We start from the raw sequence: 22,467 nt of genomic DNA, 5'->3' as shown, positions 1-22,467 counted from the left end.
TTCTGTGCATTATACAGCACGAACAAGGAATCCGTCTTTCTGATCCGAGCCGTCCTCCTGACATAGATCTTCAAGGCTCGCACCGCATCCAATGCCTCCGGAGGGGCAGAAGTGCCAGAACTGGACGGAAGCACAATAGGTTGATTCAAGTGAAACGCGGAGACCACCATCACCAGGAACTGCTGTCTAGTCCTGAGCTCCGCTCTGTTCTCGTAAAAGACCAATTATGGACTTTTACACGATAAGGCCCCCTATTCTGAGACACGCCTCGCAGAAGCCAGGGCCAGTAACATCACCATCTTCCACGTGACGTACTTGTATTCTACCATCATCAGAGGTTCAAACCAGGAGGACTGCAGAAATCTTAACACCACATCCAAATTCCAAGGTGCCGTAGGTGGCACAAACGGAGGTTGTATGTGAAGCATTACTTGCAAGAAGGTCCGAACTTCTGCCAACATAGGCAATTTATTTTGGAAGAAGATTGAAAGAGCTGAAATCTGGACCTTAATGGATCCCAGATGTAAGCCTTTATTCACACCAGCCTGCAGGAAACGAAGGAATCTTCCCAAGTGGAATTCTGCAGATGGATATGTGCGTTCCTTGCACCAGGAGACATATCTCCGCCAGATATGATGATAGTGTTTTGACGTCACAGGTTTTCTGGCTTGCACCATAGTGGCAATGACCTTTTTGGAAAGACCTTTGTGAGCTAGGATGTTCCGCTCAACTTTCAAGCCATCAAATGAAGCCGGTGTAAGTCCGGGTAGATGAAAGGTCCTTGCTGAAGAAGATCCTTTCTTAGTGGCAAAGGCCAAGGGTCTTCTACGGACATGTCCAGAAGAGCCGCGTACCACGCTCTCCAGTGCCAATCTGGGGCAACCAGGATTGCTTGCACTCCTTGATGTTCGATCCTCTTGAGCATCTTTGGGATCAACGGAATTAGAGGAAACAGGTATACCAGCTGGAAAGGCCAAGACAATGTCAGCGCATCCACTGCGCTCGCCTGAGGGTCCTTGGTTTGTGAGCAGTAGCAGTGAAGGTTTTTGTTGAGTAGAGACACCATCATGTCAATCTGTGGGCATCCCCACCTGTCGATGATCTGTTGAAACACCTGAGGGTGTAGTCCCCACTTCCCTGGGTGGAGATCGCGATGACTCAGGAAGTCTGCTTCCCAGTTGTCCACTCCTGGAATGAAGATTGCAGACAGTGCTCTTGCATTTCTTTCTGCCCAGAGGAGTATTCTTGACACTTATCGCATGCAGGCCCTGCTTTTTGTCCCTCCTTGTCGATTGATGTACGCCACGACCGTGGCGTTATCCAACTAAACCTGGATTGCTAGATCCCGGACCAGAGGGGAGGCCTGAATCAGAGCATTGCAGATAGCCCGAAGTTCCAGTATGTTGATTGGAAGTAGGGCTTCTTGGGCAGACCACCTGCCCTGGAACTGCCCCCTGGGTGACAGCTCCCCATCCTCTCAGACTCGCATCCGCCGTCAGCAGGGATTCAAGGAATCCTGAATCCCGAAGTGTTGACCTTCCAGTGGATTGGAAGACTGTAGCCACAACAGGAGAGAAATCCTGGCCTGGGGTGACAGCTGAATCATCCAGGGCATCTGGAGATGGGAACCGGACCACTTGTTCAGGATGTCCAACTGGAAGGGTCGGGCATGGAGTCTTCCATACTGTATCGCCTCGTACGAGGCCACCATCTTTCCCAACAATTTTATGCAAAGATGAATGGATACTCGAGCAGGTCGGAGAACCATGCAAACCATTTCCTGGAGTGTTCTTGTCCTCTGGGAGAAATACTTTCTGTGCTATAGTATCCAGTAGCATACCCAGAAACAGGAGCCGCTGAGACGGTTCCAGGTGGGACTTCTGTAGATTGAGGATCCACCCGTGGTGAGACAGAAGTTGAATAGTGCGATCTATATGGAGCAGTAGAAGCTCCCTCGAACTCGCTTTTATTACGAGATCGTCCAGGTAAGGGACTACGTAGACCCCCTGGACTCTTAGCTGAAATATAATTTCCGCCATCACCTTCGTGAACACCCTCGGAGCTGTAGACAGGCAGAAGGGTAATGCCTGGAACTGGTAGTGATCGTTCAGCAGAGCGGAACCCAGATAGGCCTGATGAGGAGGCCAAATTGGGATATGGAGGTGGGCGTTCTTCACATCCAGGGATTCCTGTTGTTCCAGGTCTGCGATCACCACTCTTAAAGATCCAATCTCGAATTTGAAAACCTTCAGGTAAGGATTCAAGGACTTCAGATTCAAAATGGGTCTCACAGACCCGTCTGGCTTTGGTACTACGCGCAGGCTGGAGTAGTAACCTTGTCCTTGCTGTTGCAGGGGTACTGGAACAATGACTTGGGACTTGACCAACTTTGTGATGGCCAGTAGCAGCGTAACACGCATATTTTCCAAAGCTGGTAAGCTTGATTTGAAAAATTGTTGGGGAGGAGTACCGTCGAACTCCAGCTTGTAACCCTGAGATGAGGTCCCGTACCATGTGGCTGAAGCGACGTAACCGAGCTCCCGCCATGAGATCCTCTCAGGGTGGGTGGGCACCGTCATGCTGAAGTTTTTGCGGAAGCTGAACTGGTGCTCTGTTCCTGAGAGCCGGAAACGGCTGGTTTCTTAGGCTTACCTCTGGTGCCTCTAGCTGCTTTGGAGGCACCTCTGGCCCTAGATCGAAATCTGGTGGACCAAAGGGACTGAGTAGACGGTCCCGGGTAGGTACGTCTAGCACGCAGAGTTCCTGAGGGAAGAAACGTGATCATCAGCCCTGGCAGCTAGATCTGCTACTGCTTGCTGCAGTTCTTGTGTTTTGTTGGCATTTGCAGTGAGTTGAGATGACATATCAGACATCATACAGTAGTTTTGATAGCCCCCAGCCAGAAGGGCTTGTGACTCTTCCCAACATTGTCCTCAGCATTTTGTGAGGACTGACTACACTGCTCACATGATATGGAACCAGATGAGAGAGGGGAAAATCTGGTATTACATACACTGCATAACTTGTGTTTTACCATTATGAACTAACACACACAATACACATAAGACACAGACTGATTTACTTACAATGCAAGCCTGCCCTATTGCATGTGAGAGGAGACACAGATGAAGAGAGGACACCAGCACCCCCAATGCTGCAGAGCCCCAGAGAGGCTATAAGCATTTATACATATCAGTGAAAACTGCTTATACAATGAATTTCCTCAGAGGAATAATATCTGTGCACAAACAGCGGCTCTCCCCCTAATCCACACCCTGTATCAGTGATCCAGCGTGTGACGGTCTGGAGAAGCTGTGTGAGGCTGCTGCTGCTCATGCAGAGGAAGACGCCAAAATGCAGCTGAGCCTGCTCTGATGAAGCTCTGCCTCCCGTAATGGCGCCAGAGCTACTGAGATATATTTATACTGGCCATGTCTCCTAATCTCGCTGTAGCCTTACATAAATGTTTAGTACAGACATCGCTAGCCAGTCTCACGCAGGGGCTATAGCGGGTCCCCCCAGCAAGGACCTGTATGCCTCACCCGCGCTTCTGCCGCACCATGAACCGGGGGACACCCCTAGTGGGGCCCCCGGTTTGTACTCACCACCGACAGCCAAGGCACAGTGCCCCGCTGAACAAACAACCCCACAGGACGGTGGTCCTGCAGCGGGGAAGCGGCTCTGCACCCCACGGGGCCGGTGACCGCCCCCCCCCCCCCCCTTCCCCCTAACTCCCATGGTGCAGGTATGCTGCTGCCCAAACAGCATACCGAAAAAAACTAAAGTTTTAAAAGAAACTGAAGAAAACTCCGGAGCTAGCAGAGTGTGCATCCTCTCCTGAGGGCACTTTTTTCTCAACTGACCTGTGGGAGGCGGCATAGAGGGGAGAAGTCAGCACACCCAGTGGAAGAAATTTAAAGTGCACTGGCTCCTTTGGACCCCGTCTATACCCATTGTACTAATGTGTCCCCAATATCCCTTATGGATGCTAGAGAAAGCACGATTTTAACACATCTGTGACTGGGTATGAATCGGCCCCATTGTTACCAATAGGTACAGATGGGTGAACTTATGAGCAGGGATGGTGTAATGGCACTGAGCTCATGGGTTCGACTCCCACCACGGCCGAGAAGTGTGAAGTTTGTACATTATCACAGTGTTTCCACAATCCAAAAATATACTTATACTGTAGATTAATTGGCTCCCCCCGAAAAAGCATTAACTCTAGTTTGTATGCGTGTGCAGGGACATTGAGGGCCTGGGATCTAGTAGGACACGGCTAAATCTTTTTTTTTCCTCCAGAAAATAGTATGTGCTGTGCCGCACAGGTGGGGGTGAGAGCAGCTGCACCGGAGGACACAATTGTCCCCCTAAGTAGCTGACCTGAGTGCCCACCAGGTCCCTCCAACAGGCTAAGGCCTGAGTAATTAGTATCCACTTCCCCCCTCTCTGCGCCTCATGTGCCATGGAATTTTAAGGGGGACATTTACTAAGCAGTGATAAAAGTGGAAAAGTGAGCCAGTGGAGAAGGTGGCAATGGCAACCAATCAGCATTGACATAACATTTGTAATTTGCATACTATAAAACTATACAGAGCAGCTGATTGGCTGCCATGGGCAACTTCAACGATCCTGAAAACCGTCATTCACCACTTGCAGTATATAACATATAGGTGAATGCTGCTACTTTCATTGATATGTGTGCCCATGACACTCCCTGAGTGAACCACTTTTCTATTCATTTCCAGCCACCTCCCAGTCTCCGCCCGTCACTTTTCCGTAACATTTCTGATAATGTGTGTCTCAATGGTAACAGCAGCTTTGTGCGTACACTCTGTGTAATTCATGCGCTGTAGGCGTTTTTAGAAATGTAACTCCCCCAACTACATGAACACTGGCATTGCCCGTATGCTGCGTACGCCTTGGCTAAACCCTGTCTTGTTCATGACTGCCTCTTTAATAAACCGTCCGAGTTCATCTGGCATTAGGGAGCCAATCCAGGACCATTTTTTCAATCCTGGGTATCGGGATTGAAAAATGGTCAATCCCGGGATTCCCGGGATACCCGGGACTGGCTTTCTTCTAGTGTGTCCGCCTGCCCCGCCCCGCCTCTCCCCACCCGCCCGCAGACATAAATCAACTCGCTTAACTGCTGGGGCGGCTGGGAGGGAAACTTCCTTCAGACGCAGTGACTGCAGGGGGAGCCGGGAGGAGGCGGCGGGTGACGGCCGTTTTACCATCAGGGTCAGCACGGGGGCTGACAGACTGGTGACTGAGCAGCGTGACCTCACAGTCAGAGTTCACGCTGCACAGAGGGAGCCGGGAGGAGGGAGCCAGGTCATCAACGCTGCCCGACATTAAAGGGCCATCTGATCCCGCAATCCCTGGGAATGGAGTTTCCAATCCCGGGATTGAATCCCGGCCTATTTTTGGCCTAAATCCCAGGATTGGCCACCCTATCTGGCATCCCACATTACCTCCCACCCGCTGTTTATATGGTACATATTGGGCAGGTGAGTAATTTTATATGTGAATATTCTGCTTTCCCCCTTCCCCCCTCCACCCCCCAACCCCCTTCCACCCCCCGTCCCCGAAGGACTGGGAATTTCGGGTGGCAGAACCCTCAGGGCCAAATTTCACCAGTAGAGCATTTACAATTTTCCTGCACAAATGCAACAATGCAAAAATGACACACACAAGACAGTTTTGAAACCATACTCATCCCTGAAGCAGAAAGGATGAAGGTGCAATAACTAATATCAAGAGCAGATAACCAGGGAACAGCTACGTTTGGAAATCCACTTGGAGAAATGAAGGGACAGGTAAGGAAGATTCTGCCTCAATAAGGAGCCTCTCACCTCTCCCGTGAGTCTTGGCCTCAATGATTTCACTGATTCTTCCAGCACCAACGCTGTTCTTGGCCGCTAGCTTCACTTTGTACCATGTCCCACATCGTAAATTCTCCAGGCGGAATGACCGCTCAGAGGAACTGATGAAAACATCTCTCCACTCCTCACCATTGTCTACAGAATACTGGAGGACAAACCCTGGATGTGGGAATAAGAGGACAGAAGGACTAGTAACGTGGATGAAGGAGGTAGAGGAAATATAGCACAAATAGCACAACACAAAGTCAATTATTTGTGATACCGTAGGTGGTTTTTAGTAATAAAATATTTGTTACTGAGACATGGGATGGTAAGGCTAAAAAATTTTGAAAATCAAGTTTACAAAATGGCTAGGACATCTTTATGCCCATTATATGAGGGATAGGCTGGTTAAGGGCCAGACTGTTCCACAAGGGATACCCCCGGTGGGCCCCACTGTCTGAGGGCCCACCCCCTCCTTTAGGGATCAGGCTCCAGACTGTGCACTAGAATTATACATTACACATATATTACTTTATACTGCACGGGACTATGGTGTATTTTCTACAGTGCATTGCTGTTATTAATCTGGTATATTATTATGCATGGACTATATTTATCAAGCGGCCAAGACCATGTACGTGCTAATGGTTAGCCAAGCTTCTGTGTTGGCTGGCCACATCTCCTCTAGAGTCTGGCCATACCCCTAAGCATGGGCCCCTACCACTGACTTTCCCTGGTGGACCCTCAATGCCCCAGACCAAGACTCAGCTGGCTAGCCCTAAATGATCTTCAACCACAGTAAAATAGGGTGATCAATGTTGTTTTGGTAGAGGCAAATAATAAGGTACCTCGTATAGAGCTGCCACCATTATCTCCTGGGATCCAAGCCAACGTGATAGAAGAAGCTGAAGACTTAGAAACTGTGAGGCGAGGCTGATCAGGGGGAACTTGAGAAGAAGCCAGGCAAATAGATAAAGATGGGGGATACATTAGTCACATTTATAAGTCAATCATTATATAAGATTGCACCTTCCTCATCTAAAGTTGTCTACATTACTTGCCACCTGACTACCAGGCTTTCCCAGTTCTTACCTTGCACCAGAAGGTTGACAATAATTGTATCGAAACCCCAAGTGTTGGTGGCCGTACAGGTGTAGTAGCCAGAATCCTCCGCTTTGACGGAACGCAGAGTGAGTGTGCCGTTGGCATGAATGAGTCTGTGTCCGTCCAGAGCCACTGGAATTGCAGAGTCCTCACTTGAGTGTAAGAGAAAGAGATTGCAATGCGCCATTATGATGAGGCTTCTTCTGACTTGCAAATGTCTAGTATAGCATAGTAGATCCTCTCTTACCATCACACTGCTGTAACATTAACATCTCATGGAAGTCTTCACACTTAAGGGGAGAGCGATAAAGTGGAGCAGTTGCCCATAGCAACCAATGAGATTCTACCTGTCCTTTCCAAGACTGTGCTAGATAAATGACAGTTAGAAGCAGATTGCGTTCTTGGGCAACATCTCCACTGTACCTCTCTAAATTGCTTGATACATCACCCCCTTATACAGAAAGAGTAGGTGTATCACATAGCTTGCTGTCATATTAAGACGGATACACACTAGACGATAGATATCGTCGCATATATCGTTCCGATGTGAATCTGAACGATATATTGGTTACATTGTCTAGTGTGTACCAATGATATGTGCGCTCCTGCCAGCAGGGCCGACGGGGGATGCCGCTAGCGATTACATGTTACAGAATGCAGCATGCCATACATCCCCCTCCCCCCGTCAGAACTGGCATCGGCAACTGTGTATGCAACCCTGTCCCGTCGGCAGCAATGTCAGGCTGGGTACACATCATTCCGAGTTGATCGCTCGCTAGCTACTTTTAGCAGCCGTGCAAACGTATAGTCGCCGCCCACGGGGGAGTGTATTTTCACTTTGCAAGTGTGCGATCGCATGTGCAGCCGAGCAGGACGAAAACGTTTTTTGCAGTTTCTGAGTAGTTCTGAGTAGATCTGAACTTACTCAGCTCTTGCGATCACTTCAGCCTGTCCGGTCCCGGAATTGACGTCAGACACCCGCCCTGCAAACGCCTGGACACGCCTGCGTTTTTCCAACCACTCCCAGAAAACGGTCAGTTGACACCCAAAAACGCCGTCTTTCTGTCAATCTCCTTGCGATCGGCTGTGCGAATGAAATCGTCGCTAGAAGCATTGCACAGCAACGACGCTGTTTGTACCCGTACGACACGCGTGCGCATTGCGGTGCATCCGCAGTAGTAACCTGATCGCTGCACTGCGAAAATCAGCAGCGAGCGATCAACTCGGAATGAGGGCCATGGTCCAGTGGAAGCCAAGACAATGGGCCAACCTACTGTAGAGTCCTGAAATGTATAATCCAGAGCAACCACTAAAAGCTGATTCATTTCAAATATACAGTATGTTTCTGTTTGATAAAATAATACATGTTAGTAGCTACTAGTCTTCTTGTGTTCCCTGGGAATAAACCAGCAGTTGGCTGAGTGGGTAAATCTGGAATCTGCAATACATAAGATCCCATGAAAAGCACAATGGTGGTTAAATGAAAAATTACCTATCTTTCGTCCACTTAATGGCTGGAGCCGGTTCTCCCACTGAGCTACAAGGCAGACGGACATCCTTCATCCAAGGGGTACTTACTGTGCCCCCAAATGATATAATTTTGGCAGGAGCTAGAAAACAAAATATTGATCCCAGAGGTAGTCACCATCGGTGGCATGAATTATGAATGTTAACGTGTGTGTGTGTGTGTGTGTGTGTGTGTGTGTGTGTGTGTGTGTGTACGTGTGTGGGTGTATGTGTATATACTGTATGTGTGTGTGTGCGTGTGTATGTGTGTATATGTGTGTGTGTGTGTGTGTGTGTGTGTGTGTGTATATGTGTGTGTGTATGTGTGTATGTGTGTATACGTGTGTATATGTGTGTGTATGTATGTGTGTGTGTGTGTGTGTGTGTGTGTGTGTGTGTACGTGTGTGGGTGTATGTGTATGTATACTGTATGTGTGTGTGTGTGTGTGTGTGTGTGTATGTGTGTGTGTATGTGTGTATATGTGTGTATATGTGTGTGTGTGTGTGTGTGTGTGTGTGTGTGTGTGTGTATATGTGTGTATATGTGTGTGTGTGTGTGTGTGTGTGTGTGTGTGTGTGGTCCATACCTTTTCCCGCAGGCTCTATCATCACCCTCTCGCTCACGTTGCCCCGGCCGGCTGATGTCACTGCAGCCACCCACAGCATGTACTGCTGTCCGCGGAGCAGATGCATAATGCGGTAATGCAGGAATTCTGGGCTGGTCTCGTACTCGCTAGGAGCCTGCAGAACAACAGAGGGAACTGAAGCCCAAACAGAGACAAGCTGCAGGACAAGAGGCCAAAGAGACAGGAGAGCGCACAGAGGGTTAATCTGTGGCATTCACACCACGCTGCTTTAAGAGTTGCACATAAGAGAAGTACCTTGCACATAATTAAATCTAATTAGCGGCTGCTTTTTAGCCAGCAGCGTCACCCTTTCCCATCTAGAGACTAAGGGGAAAAAATCTTCAAAAGAGGAAAAACTTCAAAGATTTCCATTTTATTCAGATGAAACTTCCTCCTCAGAGAGCGACGTGGAAGACGGGGGAGGGGGGGGGGGGAGATAACAGAGGGTGATGGAGACAGCGTTAGCAGAATTTGGAGCTGAAAGTGAACGTGTGGTAGTGTACAATATAAGGGGGTAGATGGACAATGACTGTAGTGAGGAACCGCTGGAGAGCTTATGCAAAGTAATCCAACTTGATGCTCAAGTGGACTTCTTAATAGGACACACTTAGTTCCACGTGGGAGATGTAACATTTAAGTGCAACATTTTTACTGGACCACAACCACCAATCAGAAATCAGCATTCAATCTACCCACTGCAAGATGGACAATGAAAGTAAGTGTCTGATTGGCTCCTACAACTTAATGTGCATTTTACTTGATAGTCATGACGAAACAGCTCCTGTCAACTGGGACAGTGAAGATCATATGACAGGCAATTCTGCCCCATGACAGCTACTTACAGGCTGACCGGATCCAGGGACGGAGCAGAAAATAGTATATTTTCTGATGATGCCATTTGGTTTGGTAGGGGGCAGCCAAGACACCACGACACTGCTAGACGAGGATGGCACGGCTTTAATTCCAGCAGGGGGCCCTGGGACTGAAGTAAGCGAGAAGCAGAGGTCATTACAGGTATACATTCAGGCTATAACACAGTGATCATAGAACAAGCACTTGTTTGAATGACGCTTTAATACATAGCATACTCACTGTCCTCCTTAGTCTGCAAGTAAAGCACGCTGCTGCGCACACCATCTCCCGCCTGGGTGTAGGCCAGAACTTGTACACTATAATTAGTGAACTTCTCAAGCGCTTTCAGCTCCACCCGCTCCCGGGGAGTAGTTATATTCTGCATCTCTCCCCACTCTGCAGACAGAGATGAGAGTACGGGGTAGATGGGAGATAGCGGGGAAACAAAGGAGACACGGAGAAGATATAGGTTAGGGAGAAGAAAAGCAGATTGCGTAGGCTAATGTTTGACCTCATCATGAAACAGACGGTAGGTTATAGATGCACAGGGAAAGGATGAGCCCTTCTATCATAACACCCCCACACCCACTTTCTGCCCCAAACTTACCTCCATCTGGGTACAGTGACCAGTAGATGACTCTATAACCCTTAAGGACCCCATTGAGGGAGCTTCGAGGCGGCTCAGACCAGGAGATGACAGCAACGTCTGAGGTGATGGAAAGGGCTCGGACATTTTCTGGGGGTTGGCTAGGCACTGTGGGAGAAATATAGGTGTGACATGGGTTTTAGCATACAGCGCGTGTACAGAAGGGCATCTCCGAGCTATTCTGAGTCAGACGGATCTTGGCAGGATCTCTCTTTGCGCTAAATGAGCGTTTCAGGCAGGAACTGGGTCCGATCATGCATCTGCACGGAACTGTTCCGTCTTGTGGGAATGCCGTGATGCCGTGGGTATGCAGCCATACGTCAGGGCGAGTGTTGAGCATGGAGAAGGGGAGATGTTTCTGATAGATATCTTGCATCCAGCATAGAACGGGAGCAAGTGTTACTCTTAATGATGACAGTTTCAGCTGTGGACGGAGAACAAGTGGGCGATGTGGCCGCACAGATCCTCGTAATTACCTCTAGGGAAGCTCTCATTAGCATAAGGTAGTACAGCCGCCTCAGAATTAGCCACATAATTAGGATTTCCCTTCATGAATGACAAATACAATAATGTGATAAGTGGTAATATAGTTATATACAGTAGGACATAAATGCAGGGAAGTCTATTTATATTCATATAAAATATGCTGAAATTCTCTAAGTTCTTATATTGTATGTGTGGAAAGTATATATGCTTTTACTGCCACATAAAGGGGCTGAGACTACAATACCATTTATGTGGTGCCTCCCCGCAGCCTAACCCTAACCGTCCCCGGTGGTGACTAAACCTAACACCACCACCCCATATCCCCCCCCCCCCCCCCGCAGTACGTGTTGGGTATGGAATGCTGGCGGCTGGGATCTTGGCGGTTAGAATATCGACGCCAGGAACCCGGCTGCTGGAATGACGGCAGGGAAGGCGAGCGCAATGAAGCCTGTAACGGGCTCAGTGGCTCGCTGCGCTTGCCACAGGTTCTATTCCCACTCTATGGGTGCCGTGGACACCCACGAGTGGGAATAGCCCCTGTTAGCCGGCATTCTGGCTGGCGGCATTGTCAGTAGTCGGGATTCCAGCGTCGGTATCCTGAAAGCCGGCAATGTAACTACACCTCCACAATACAGGAGGCTGCCTACCTACGATCGGGATTGCGGGTGTTGGGTTTCCGGTGTCGGCATTTCGACTGGTATTGTAGTTCGGACGTCAGCATTTTGCCCGTATGTCGGTATTCCGGCAGCGGAATTCCATCTACCGGCATCCCAACCGGCAGCATCTTGACCGCATCCCTAAATTAATTAGGTCAATTCTACTACCTAAAGGCCTGATTCAACACGGTCGGTGCTGGAAGTGGTGCATGCATCCCAATTGTGTCCATACAGAGCCGTAGTTGCAATTTCAGGTGTAGGCAGTGAATGGGTGTTCCTGGGCGATGAAAGGGAGGAATCTTAATGCCTGCACGGAGATGGTCTGTTATATGGGCGTGTTGTGGGAGTGTAGCAGGAGTGTCGGTGAAAGTGGTTGGATTCAGAGAGCTTGTAAGCTTACAGTCTCAGAATCATTGTGAAACGGAAAAAAATCACAGCCATAAAAACACGTCACTCACCATCCTCTAGGGTAGTAGCGTTAATCTCAGTGGAAGACGGTCCCGTTCCCGCTCTATTAAATGCTTGCACAACCACTCCATACTGGGCAAACTTCTTCATGTTGTCCAAAGTGTACACCTCACCATCGCCCGTGGCCTTCATCTCCACAATACTGTATTGCCCATTGCTGCCTGGGCCGTTCTCTCGGTACCCAATCTGGTAGCCACGGATCACCCCATTCTGTAATTCTTTTTTTGGAGCCTAGGGGTAACGTTTGCTAAGTTTATATTGTCAAAGTAACGCATGCATCCAACACAGTGACACAGTGTCTGCACCACTTCACAGTCCTCTATAGCTACAGTATATATACAAACACGCCGGAGGATAAGTGTTTAATTATTGATATTATTTTTATATCAGGTACATAATGACAGCGTTTTACAGAGAATATTTCAGTTTTCACATCACTGGGATCTCATTTTATGGTTATAGCAATCATTCTTCTTGACACGATTGGGACCTCCTCCTGCCTACATTGTGTTCCTACCATGGTGTCATCTCAAGCCACTGGGCTAAGATTGGGACCGGCTTGCTCACTGTAGGTGCGGTAAGGCAACTGGCTGTATAAATTACGGTCATCCCCTGCACTGGAAGCTGCAAGTGGAGGTAGAAATGAGAGAGACAGGTGGGGACTGTCTGTCATGTCACAGCAGCCTCGCATGAGGGGCCCATCGTTTAGAAGGCAGTTCCCTCTCAATACTGTGCCATGGGGAAGATGCTATCCCTTTAGTACATCCTGGGTATCCAGGCAAGTGTTGCTGGGGTTTCCTGTGAGCTCTTCCCTTTTCTCTGGCCTCTCTTTTTCTCCTCAATCTGTCTATTGGAAGAAGCCAGGTCTATCAAGGAAAGACCATAAAGGGCCAGATGGACAACATCACAGGAGAACCTGTGTTTGAAATTGTGAAGGCTCATTCCACCAGATTGGTGTACGTCCCCCTGCCTGGTATGGTACGAAGCCCCTATTTAGTCGCTGTGCCGGGCAGCCACTTGGTCTTCGGAACACACAAAATGCTACACATTTAAGGTAGATATACACCTTTTCCACCAGACAAGTACTGTGTCCCCAGTTTGTCCTCCTGTAAGCGCCAGCAAGCTGTGTACACTCTGTGCTAGAAATAGCTCAGTGTATACAGGCTTCTATGGGATCGGGAGGTCAAATATTAAACAGCACATACAATGAGATGCCACCTCCGGATCCCGACCGGGGCAGGGGAACTTCAAGGCATTTATCAGCTAATGTTCCTGCAGCGGATCTGCATACACACCAATACAGTCGCCGGCCAATCCACCCAATATTGGGCGACCGGGTCTTGGATTGTATAGGTGTGTACCCAGCTTTAATGTTTTTGCATCCTCAGATGTAAGTTTTGGGTAAGGTGCAAGGTGCTGTTCACAGCAATTTCTGAGAAAATTAAACTTAATTCCATTAAATCCTTTTCTCTATTATATCTTTATTTTGCTTTCTTTCACTGTTATCCTCAGGGTTGGCAACAAAAATCATGGGGCCTGGTACACCCATTTTATTTAGGGGATCCCCATTCCCGGGTCCCCACTAGCATCCTAGAACCCACCACCAAGGATTACCAGGTAGAGCCCAGTCCTACTTGAGCCAGCATTGCCCAATCATGTTTCAGACAGTCAGTCCCTTCCCCAGGGGACCAGTACCAGTGTCCTTACTGAAAATAGAAGGGGTAAGATTTGGTCTAAATTTGGACTGAAGACATTGGGGTAAATTTACTAAGATGGGAGTTCTATTTAAGATGGGATGTTGCCCATAGCAACCAATCAGAATCTAGATCTCATTTATCTAGCGCCTTCTAGAACATAATACCTGGAATCTGATTGGTTGCTATGGGCAACATCACATCTTAAATAGAACTCCCATCTTAGTAAATTTACCCCACTGTATCTGGTTTCATTTTTTAACTTTCAAACTGCCTGTTAGTAAATTCAATAGAAGAGACTTGTGGTGGTTTGTAATACACAGAATTCTGTCACAAGATGCCCTATATTTACAGTACGCAGGTTGTGTTATTAGTGCAGAAGACAGAAAAGCTGCTATTAGAGACCTCATTGATGAGGGGACAATCCTTAGCTCTCCTGAGTCCTTACCTTCCAGGTGACTTGGATACTCTGAGATGTCAACGGCTGTAAAGTGACGTCCATGGGTGGCCCATCAGGAGCTGCAGGTTACAGTAAGTCATCAGTGTCACATCAGAGCCATAACATTCTGGTCAGGAGATATGACAACTGTATAACTGTCCATGCACTAATACAATTATCTACACCACAGACACACGAGACTGGAGAGTTACACTTTTATCATAACTAGCATATGCCAGGAACGTCTTCTTATTAGTTTGAGATATATAGGGCCTGATTCTGAGCTGGGTGTAAACAGCGGTGCAAGTATGCGGGTATGGGTGGGTACGGCGTACCCTTAAGAATTTCGCCGTGGGTACGCCGTACCCACACCGACGGGCCGCCGCTTGCTACCGCTGATGTGAGGGGAAGAGAGCGCAGCCTGCGCCTCTCCTGCCCCTCAATGTCTTCTTTCAAATCAGCGCCGCCCGTGAGCCAATCAGAGCTCGCGGAGCTTTGATTGGCTCACGGATCGGCGCCGAAGATTGAACTCACCCACCGGAGACTGAGGGGAAGGAGAGGCGCAGGCTGCGCTCTCCTCCCCTCACACAAGTCAGCAGCAGCGGTGAGCAGGGGAAGGGGAGGGGCAATGTATACCTGGCACTGTGGGGGGCAATGTATACCTGGCACTGTGGGGGGCAATGTATATCTGGCACTGTGGGGGGCAATGTATATCTGGCACTGTGGGGGGAAATGTATATCTGGCACTGTGGGGGGCAATGTATATCTGGCACTGTGGGGGCAATGTATATCTGGCACTGTGAGGGGCAATGTATATCTGGCACTGTGGCGGGCAATGTATACCTGGCACTTTTGTGGGCAATGTATGTATATCTGGCACTGTGGGGGGCAATGTATACCTGGCACTGTGGCGGGCAATGTATACCTGGCACTGTGGGGGGCAATGTATATCTGGCACTGTGGGGGGTAATGTATATCTGGCACTGTGGCGGGCAATGTATATCTGGCACTGTGGGGGGCAATGTATATCTGGCACTGTGGGGGGCAATGTATATCTGGCACTGTGGGGGGCAATGTATACCTGGCACTGTAGGGGGCAATGTATATCTGGCACTGTGGGGGGCAATGTATATCTGGCACTGTGGGGGGCAATGTATACCTGGCACTGTGGGGGGCAATGTATACCTGGCACTGTGGCGGGCAATGTATATCTGGCACTGTGGCGGGCAATGTATATCTGGCACTGTTGTGGGCAATGTATATCTGGCACTGTGTGGGGCAATGTATACCTGGCACTGTGGGGGGCAATGTATATCTGGCACTGTTGTGGGCAATGTATATCTGGCACTGTGGGGGGCAATGTATATCTGGCACTGTGGGGGGCAATGTATATCTGGCACTGTTGCGGGCAATGTATATCTGGCACTGTTGCGGGCAATGTATATCTGGCACTGTTGTGGGCAATGTATATCTGGCACTGTGGGGGGCAATGTATATCTGGCACTGTGGGGGGCAATGTATATCTGGCACTGTGGGGGGCAATGTATATCTGGCACTGTGGGGGGCAATGTATATCTGGCACTGTGGGGGGCAATGTATATCTGGCACTGTGGGGGGCAATGTATATCTGGCACTGTGGGTGGCAATGTATACCTGGCACTGTGGGGGGCAATGTATATCTGGCACTGTGGGGGGCAATGTATACCTGTCACTGTGGCGGGCAATGCATATCTGGCACTGTTGCGGGCAATGTATATCTGGCACTGTTGTGGGCAATCTATATCTGGCACTGTGGTGGGCAATGTATACCTGGCACTGTGGCGGGCAATGTATACCTGGCACTGTGGGGGGTAATGTATACCTGACACTGTGGGGGGCAATGTATACCTGGCACTGTGGCGGACAATGTATATCTGGCACTGTTGTGGGCAATGTATATCTGGCACTGTGAGGGGCAATGTATATCTGGCACTGTGGCGGGCAATGTATACCTGGCACTGTGGGGGGCAATGTATATCTGGCACTGTGGGGGGCAATGTATACCTGGCACTGTGGCGGGCAATGTATATCTGGCGCTGTGGGGGGTAATGTATATCTGGCACTGTGGCGGGCAATGTATATCTGGCACTGTTGTGGGCAATGTATATCTGGCACTGTGGGGGGCAATGTATATCTGGCACTGTGGGGGGCAATGTATACCTGGCACTGTAGGGGGCAATGTATATCTGGCACTGTGGGGGGCAATGTATATCTGGCACTGTGGGGGGCAATGTATATCTGGCACTGTGGGGGGCAATGTATACCTGGCACTGTGGCTGGCAATGTATATCTGGCACTGTTGTGGGCAATGTATATCTGGCACTGTTGTGGGCAATGTATATCTGGCACTGTGTGGGGCAATGTATACCTGGCACTGTGGGGGGCAATGTATATCAGGCACTGTTGTGGGCAATGTATATCTGGCACTGTTGTGGGCAATGTATATCTGGCACTGTGGGGGGCAATGTATATCTGGCACTGTGGGGGGCAATGTATATCTGGCACTGTTGCGGGCAATGTATATCTGGCACTGTTGTGGGCAATGTATATCTGGCACTGTGGGGGGCAATGTATATCTGGCACTGTGGGGGGCAATGTATATCTGGCACTGTGGGGGGCAATGTATATCTGGCACTGTGGGGGGCAATGTATATCTGGCACTGTTGTGGGCAATGTATATCTGGCACTGTGGGCGGCAATGTATATTTGGCACTGTGGGGCATTCGTGTATCTAGCACTGTGGGGCATTCGTGTATCTGGCACTGTGGGGCAATGTGTATCTGGCACTGTGGGGCAACGTGTATCTGGCACTGTGGGGCAACGTGTATCTGGCACTGTGGGGGTCATATGTGTATCTGCCCCTCCCCCATATGTGTATCACGCCCACATTTCCATTGGCCACACCCCATATGGCATTTGGCCACGCCCATGTTTTGACGGCGCGCGCACACAGTACCTGTAAGACATTTTTTCTACTTGCACCACTGGGTGTAAAGCAAAGAAGAGCAAGTAACTGTGTAACTGGACTAACCAAGCTGCATAGCAAGGGGTGCAGTGTGGACGGTGTACTGGTTAGCATTACTGCCTCATAGCACTGAGGTCATGGGTTCGATTCCCACCATGGCCCTAACTGTGTGGAGTTAGTATATTCTCTCCATGCTTGTATGGGTGTCCCACCCCACAATCCAAAAATATACCGTTACTTGGTTCCCAGTAAAATGAACCATAGTGTGAATGTGTGCGGGTGTACATGATATAGGTGGTAATTCTGAGTTGATCGTAGCAGCAAATTTGTTATCAGTTGGGCAAAACCATGTTCACTGCAGGTGGGGCAGATATAACATGTACAGAGAGACTTAGATTTGGGTGGGTTATTTCCTTTCTGTGCAGAGTAAATACTGGCTGCTTTATTTTTACACTGCAATTTAGATTTCAGTTTGAACACACCCCACCTAAATCTAACTCTCTCTGCACATGTCACATCTGCCCCCCCCCCCCCCCCCCCCCCCTTGCAGTGCACATAGGGGGTAGTTCCAAGTTGATCACAGCAGGAATTTTGTTAGCAGTTGGGCAAAACCATGTGCACTGCAGGGGAGGCAGATTTAACATGTGCAGAGAGAGTTAGATTTGGGTGGGGTGTGTTCAATCTGCAATCTAATTTGCAGTGTAAAAATAAAGCAGCCAGTATTTACCCTGCACAGAAAAAAAATAACCCACCCAAATCTAACTCTTTCTGCACATGTTATATCTGCCTCCCCTGCAGTGCACATGGGGGGTAATTCTGAGTTGATCGCAGCAAGAACTTTGTTAGCAGTTGGGCAAAACCATGTGCACTGCAGGGGAGGCAGATATAACATGTGCAGAGAGAGTTAGATTTGGGTGTGGTGTATTCAAACTGAAATCTAAATTGCAGTGTAAAAATAAAGCAGCCAGTATTTACCCTGCACAGAAACAAAATAACCCATCCAAATCTAACTCTCTCTGCAAATGTTATATCTGCCCCCGCTGCAGTGCACATGGTTTTGCCCAACTGCTAACAAATTTGCTGCTACGGTCAGGTCTGAATTATCCCCATACATTGTAAGCTCCACTGGGGCAGGTACTGATGTGAATGGCTAAATATTCTCTGTAAAGCACTGCAGAATATGTGTGCGCTATATAAACAACTGGTAATAAATAAATAATATATTACGTTTGCATGCAGAGTAAATACTGTCTGCTTTTGCATGTAGCACATAAATTCTGGATAGCTTTATCATTACACTGCAATTTAGATGTGAGTTTGGACCCCTCACATCTACCTCTCTCTGCACATGTTACATCCCCCCCCCCTCCCCCTGCAGTGCAGCATGGTGTTCCCAAGATGCAGTTACTTTCTCATTTTTGCTTTACTCCTACCTCCCACATTCTCTATAATAGTGAGAGCATACTATCTGGGGTGAGTGAGTGAGTGAGTGAGTGAGTGAGTGAGTGAGTGAGTGAGTGAGTGAGTGAGTGAGCTGACTTACAGTAAGCTCTAATTAATAGGAATATGCATTAGGGAATGGGTTTGGATTTGGCCATAGGGTTGCAACATTATGGACTAACGTTAGATAACAATACACAAATGGGGACAGATGTACTAAGCCCTGGAGAGTGATAAAGTAGAGAGGGATTAAGGGGGAAATGTACTTGGCCTCGGAGAGTGATAAAGGGGGGAGAGATAAACTACCAACCAATCAGCTCTTAACTATAAAGCAGCCAGTAACATGACAGTTAGGACCTGATTGCAGGGCCCTCTTTTCATATGGGCTCAATGGGCACTTGCCCAAGGGTCCCATGATTATAAGGGCCCTAGGCTGATACTGGGAACTGGAGATATCCAATGTCAATGCAGTAGTCCCCATCCAAGACGGTAATTGCTCTTCCCAGCCAGATATCTCAACTTCTGTCTAACTCAGAGTTTTTCTGAGGGTACACTCCAAAAGCTGGGACTCTCCCCTTTCGGATGACACTGGCAGCATGTCTCTACCATGGCCAGAACCAGAGATATCAGCCTTCCAGCAGCTGGTCCCTGCTCCAGCTCCACACGCCTGGTATGCAGTTTTATATTTTCGTTGGAGGATTGCTCTGGCTGCTGACCTCTGATACCCAAGTCCCCAGTACCTCCTGAAAGGTGGGACTCTGTATAGTTTTATCACATTGAAAGCTAAGAAATCTATTTCCAGGAACTGGAGATATCTGCAGTCAAACAAGCTGCCCCCCCACCAGAAAATGATGACTATAAAGCCCACTCCACTATTCACCCCTCCCCTGCGTATTAAAATCCCCCTACCACCCTTGAAGTCATGTACCTGGGTCCCTTCATTCAGCCCAATGTCCCCTTCTAAAGTTTAGTGTTCTCGCTCCTGCCCCATCTCCCACCATCTGTGCAGTAAAGGAGTAATTAGCAGAAATTACAGCTCCAGGTCCTACATGCTGAGCGGAAGATAGAACATCCCCTACCACCAACAGGACATCAAAGCTACCGCTGGTAGCTCCACCCACCCCTACTGCTGGAAGATAGGTAGTGGCCCCAGTGCACTGCTTTGCCCAGGGGCCTGCACTGCTATTAAGATGGCCCTTGCTGACTGGATGGCCGCTGATCCTTTATCTCTCTCCACTTTATTAGTTCATCTGCCCCATGGTGTGTAAAAGAAAATGGAGATACAATGGAGGTGACCAGATGACGCTTATTTGAGTGGGTGAGGATGTCACCTATATAAACCTGCACACTCACGTCCTATACTCAGCCTGAGTGACCACTCACCTGCCTCTTCTGTACTGATTGTGAGTTCCTTGCTGGGCTCGCTGCGCCCGATTTTGTTGAAAGAGTACATTCGGATGCTGTACACTGATGCTGGGTGCAGGTCAACAATGTTGGCCTGGTTGATGATGGGGGAGATGTTACGGGTGGATTGTTTAAATTCCCAGGTGTCTGGAGAAAAGGAAATAAGTATTAGATCACAGACATATTTTAGTGACCTGCGCTAGACTCATCAATGATAAAAAAAAAAAAAAAAAAAAAACATTAAGAATGATGGAACTTTTTGGTTTAACACATGTGTCCTATTGGTTCACCCCCAACACACCCATAACACCACATCCGCAATTGTAATGACTTCTGAAAATACAAGAATTCCATTTGTATTCAGTAGAAACTTTTCCTCCCTATGGTACACAGTTTCTATTCATTAATTGGTGAAAATCTCTATATAAGAGAAGCACATAAATAATTGATGAGCATAGTTCTAGAAAAGAAGTACACAACACTCGTTAGAGTTTTACAAGGAAAGATCTGTGAGAAAAAGGCAATAAAGTACTGTATGATATGTGGAATAAGTTATTTGAGAGAGTATCTATCTATCTATCTATCTATCTATCTATCTACAGTACAGTGCAAAAGTTCTAGGCAGGTGTGGAAAAAATGCTGCAAAGTAAGAATGCTTTCAAAAATAGTAATGTTAATAGTTTTTATTTAATTCTTCTAGGTACACTTGCACAAAGTCAGGGATTTTGTACGATTATAGTCAGGTGTATGATTAACCAATCATACAAAACAGGTGATAATGATCATAAATTTCATATGTAGGTTGAAACACAGTCATCAACTGAAACAGAAACAGCTATGTAAGAGGCTTAAAACTGGGTGAGGAACAGCCAAACTCTGCTACAAAGGTGTGGTTGTTGAAGACAGTTTCAGGTCACAGGTCATACACCATGGCAAGACTGAGCACAGCAACAACACAAAAGGTAGTTATACTGCATCAGCAAGGTCTCTCCCGGGTAAAGATTTCAAAGCGGACGGGGGTTTCAAGATGTGCTGTTCAAGCACTTTTGAAGAAGCACAAAGAAAACTAGTTTTATGGTAAGAACTTACCTTTGTTAAAACTCTTTCTGCAAGGTACACTGGGCTCCACAAGGAATGGACAATGGGGGTGTAGAGTAGGATTTTGATCCGAGGCACCAACAGGCTCAACGCTTTGACTGTTCCCAGAATGCATAGCGCCGCCTCCTATATCACCCCGCCTCCCTACACAGGATCTCAGTTTTTAAAGCAGTAGCAGGAAAAGAGACGACGAACGGTTAGTAGCCACAACACGGCATTCTCACGACAGGAGACGTGTCAGCGGCTAATGCCATACCAACCCAAAGAAGCTAAGTGCGTCAGGGTGGGCGCCTTGTAGAGCCCAGTGTGTACCTCGCAGAAAGAGTTTTAACAAAGGTAAGTTCTTACCATAAAACTCGTTTTCTGCTGCGGGGTACACTGGGCTCCACAAGGAATGGACAATGGGGATGTCCTAAAGCAGTTCCTTATGGGAGGGGACGCACTGTAGCGGGCACAAGAACCCGGCGTCCAAAGGAAGCATTATGGGAAGCGGCAGTATCGAAGGCATAGAACCTTATGAACGTGTTCACATAGGACCACGTAGCCGCCTTGCACAACTGTTCAAGGGTCGCACCACGTTGGGCCGCCCAAGAAGGTCCAACAGACCGAGTAAAATGGGCCTTGTGATCAGGAGCAGAGAGACCAGCCTTCACATAAGCATGTGCAATCACCATTCTAATCCATCTGGCCAAAGTTTGCTTGTGAGCAGGCCAGCCACGTTTGTGAAATCCAAACACAACAAAAAGAGAATCAGATTTCCTAATAGGAGCAGTTCTCTTCACATAGATACGGAGAGCCCGTACCACATCCAAAGACCGCTCTTTGGGGGACAGATCAGGAGAAACAAGTGCCGGAACTACAATCTCCTGGTTAAGGTGGAACGAAGAAACCACCTTTGGTAGATAGCCAGGACGAGTCCTAAGAACCGCCCGGTCACGGTGAAAAATCAGATATGGGGAGCTACAGGACAAAGCACCTAAATCCGACACACTTCTAGCTGAAGCAATAGCCAGCAGAAACACCACCTTAAGGGAAAGCCACTTAAGGTCAGCAGAACCAATAGGTTTAAACGGAGACTCTTGTAACGCCTCCAAAACCACCGACAAGTCCCAAGGAGCCACAGGCGGGACATAGGGAGGCTGGACCGCCTCAGAAAACCCCTTAGCCCTTAAGA

The 22,467-nt window shown here is 48.3% G+C and overlaps 1 protein-coding gene across 4 annotated transcripts in view; it reads right to left on the bottom strand.

Moving 5' to 3' along the window:
- Positions 1 to 22,467, bottom strand: part of DSCAML1 (DS cell adhesion molecule like 1) — a 392,568-nt gene that overhangs the window by 32,479 nt on the left and 337,622 nt on the right. For all 4 annotated transcript variants that reach the window (XM_063943605.1, XM_063943606.1, XM_063943607.1 and 1 more), the window contains 11 exons: positions 20,175 to 20,342; positions 14,357 to 14,427; positions 12,205 to 12,445; positions 10,566 to 10,712; positions 10,199 to 10,354; positions 9,949 to 10,088; positions 9,068 to 9,221; positions 8,467 to 8,584; positions 6,963 to 7,126; positions 6,719 to 6,817; positions 5,859 to 6,047 (listed from right to left, as the gene is read on the bottom strand). In XM_063943605.1, the coding sequence (XP_063799675.1) occupies positions 5,859 to 6,047; positions 6,719 to 6,817; positions 6,963 to 7,126; positions 8,467 to 8,584; positions 9,068 to 9,221; positions 9,949 to 10,088; positions 10,199 to 10,354; positions 10,566 to 10,712; positions 12,205 to 12,445; positions 14,357 to 14,427; positions 20,175 to 20,342 (1,647 nt within the window). The remainder of the gene's footprint in view (positions 1 to 5,858; positions 6,048 to 6,718; positions 6,818 to 6,962; positions 7,127 to 8,466; positions 8,585 to 9,067; positions 9,222 to 9,948; positions 10,089 to 10,198; positions 10,355 to 10,565; positions 10,713 to 12,204; positions 12,446 to 14,356; positions 14,428 to 20,174; positions 20,343 to 22,467) is intronic.

The sequence above is a fragment of the Pseudophryne corroboree genome, chromosome 10, assembly GCF_028390025.1.
Source record: "Pseudophryne corroboree isolate aPseCor3 chromosome 10, aPseCor3.hap2, whole genome shotgun sequence".
Lineage (NCBI taxonomy): Eukaryota > Metazoa > Chordata > Amphibia > Anura > Myobatrachidae > Pseudophryne > Pseudophryne corroboree.
This window is presented reverse-complemented; position numbering and strand designations above follow the sequence as displayed.